This window comes from Chaetura pelagica, unplaced genomic scaffold (assembly GCF_000747805.2).
Source record: "Chaetura pelagica isolate M959 unplaced genomic scaffold, ChaPel_1.0 scaffold3021, whole genome shotgun sequence".
Lineage (NCBI taxonomy): Eukaryota > Metazoa > Chordata > Aves > Apodiformes > Apodidae > Chaetura > Chaetura pelagica.
In genome coordinates this window covers 2859-5263 of record NW_009952242.1, presented here as the reverse complement: position 1 = coordinate 5263, position 2405 = coordinate 2859, and the positions used below count along the sequence as shown (strand labels likewise).

Here is a 2405-nt window from a genome sequence, read left to right as displayed (position 1 = left end):
CTGATCCCCGCGCCCCCAGCCCCGCTGCCAGCAGCTGCCGCCAGTCGGAGCCGGCCGCCGCCGAAATGCTCCGGTCACACTCCCGTCTAAACAGAGTTCTCATTCCCGCTATATGCGCGAACAAGGGCGCTCTGATCACCAGCGGAAATTAAGATTCTGGCTGGGAACGTGTAACCGAGCGGTGGAGGAGCGCGCAGACCGTGTGCAGCACAGCGGCGATGAGCACAGGTAAGTACAACCGGGTATGTTGTACAGCCGCTGTCTGACATCCCCACCGCTTCTACTGTCGCTGCGGGTTGTCTTTCCTCGGCTGTTTTTGTGTCATTTCTACGAGCTCTGAGAAGCATCGGCTACAAAGTACCTCGCAGGATAAGCTATTGCAGACTTGCAGCAGCGGAGCCGTCACTTCCTGTACCAAGATACATGTTTGTATCCTTTGTATTTCCTGTACCTCTCAGAGAGGCTGAAACTCTCTGGGAGAACAACGAAAGCCTTTTTGTCTATATCGGCATTTTCAACATATGGACATAGGTTACAGAGCACGGAGATCGCCATAAAATCTTGCTCTAAAACTGTGAACACAGACCTATTAAAACAAAACAAAACAAACAAGCAAACAAAAAAAAAGAAGAATAAAAGAGAAAAAAAGCTTATTTCGGTAAACGAGGTAAGTTCGCTCTCAGAACATGGACGAACAGTAAAAATATTTCCTCGCATACTGCAATTACCAAGGTGCTATTTCGAGAGTCGTAATGAAGAGTGATATGCTCATCCGTGGTGATGCCTGAGCTGCCTCTCCCAGGACACTCAGTGACTTGGAAACCAAAACAACTATAAAACAAAACAAACAAAACAACCCAAGCAAACAAAAGAAAACCAACTAAAGAAGCCCAACAACAACAACCCAAATCAACCAGAACCTCGAAGAACCAAAACACCCCAGAAAAACCAACAACGAGCCAAAGAAGAAAAGGCAGAATGTCAGCAGCACAGAAGGCAGTTTGCCCGTGACACAAACACAGCGACGTGATAGATTTTAAACACGTAACATGTGAAAATTAAGCGCTGCTGCACGAGAGTCAACGATATGAAACAAGCGGGAAGGCGACATAAAAAGCAGAAATGAATGACCCTTCATAGCCAGGATTTCTTGCCGTTTCTTGAAGTGTCGTGTCATCTGCAACACATTCCAGGAGAAATCACCACAATATTTTCTACTTTCTAGCACTTCTCCCATAGTTTGAAGGCCTTCTAGACTATAAAAGCACAATACCCAGTCTGAAAAAATGATCTTCTTCCACTTCACTCCGTCTTTGGAAGGGCACAGCGGTGGCTCAACACCGACCTTGTCAACCACTGCTCACACACTGACGTGTGCTTTGTAAGTTAACACATATCAACAAGTAGCTTCACTCCTCTTCCATCCACTTCCTCTGTGGAGGGAGTTCCCTTCTGGATCTCAATTTGACCCGAACAGAGAAATTCCCACAAAAAAACCCAAGTAATTTACCCAAAAAACTGAGAATTGTCTCGCGGTTGAAGAGGTGCCCCTAGCATGGAACACACACGAATTCTGGCACCCAAGGTTGACACAGCTGTCACCACTGGCTGAGGAACACGCTGTGTGAGGAACTTCCACAAAAGACATGCACTAAAGGAGGCACAGGCACCTCTACGTCTATTCCAAACGATGGCTTACATTGACCCTAAATCATGGCTGGTAATGAAAAAGGCATGTAACAAGGGTGGTAATTAAGTGAACCAAAGAAGGACTTGAAAAAAACACCTCAATTAACACGCTGTTCATGGTAAAAATTATTATTTCTAGTAGATCCATCGCACGGGTCAAACTGCTCACTGGCTGGTCAGGAGCACGGAAGAAGAGGAACCGTCTAATCTTTAGCACTATAGGAACAGTAGTTCCCACTCCCTCACACACGGCCCTCAGCGACCATCGAGAATGAAGGACACAAGAGCAAAGGCTGCTACATGCACGAGCAAGACATTACACGACACTAGCAGAAAGGCTGCTCACCAGGGACCAATTATTTCTCTGTAACAACAGGTTATACACGGGAATGTTAACGCTCCGTTTCTGATCCTACTCAAACACAATTGCTGCCAAGAAGATGCTGGGCCCTGCTCGTACAGCACACGGCCATTTGCTGATAATCAACGCATCCATTCAGAAGAGGTAATGCTGACTGGAAAATTGGTATTAAACATGCCAGGCGACGGAATGAGAAACGATCTGGGAGCTGATAATACCACAAAACCCAGCTCTAACGAAATTCCAGCTACCAGCTGCCTCCCTTCTCCTGCCTTGTTGCCTTTGATCATCATCACTTGCAGACAGACCCCACAGAAAGAAAAGCTGCACAGACAGTGTCTGCTTACCAGGCATA

General features: G+C 46.7%; 1 protein-coding gene across 1 annotated transcript in view; it reads right to left on the bottom strand.

The window, feature by feature from the left end:
• LOC104397365 (protocadherin gamma-B5-like) overlaps window positions 1-103 on the bottom strand; it is a gene marked incomplete at its 3' end in the record, with an annotated part of 1527 nt that extends 1424 nt beyond the window's left edge. The window contains 1 exon segment of the mRNA XM_010007317.1: window positions 14-103. Coding sequence (XP_010005619.1) covers window positions 14-103 — 90 coding nt within the window.
• Between the last annotated feature and the right edge of the window lie 2302 nt (window positions 104-2405).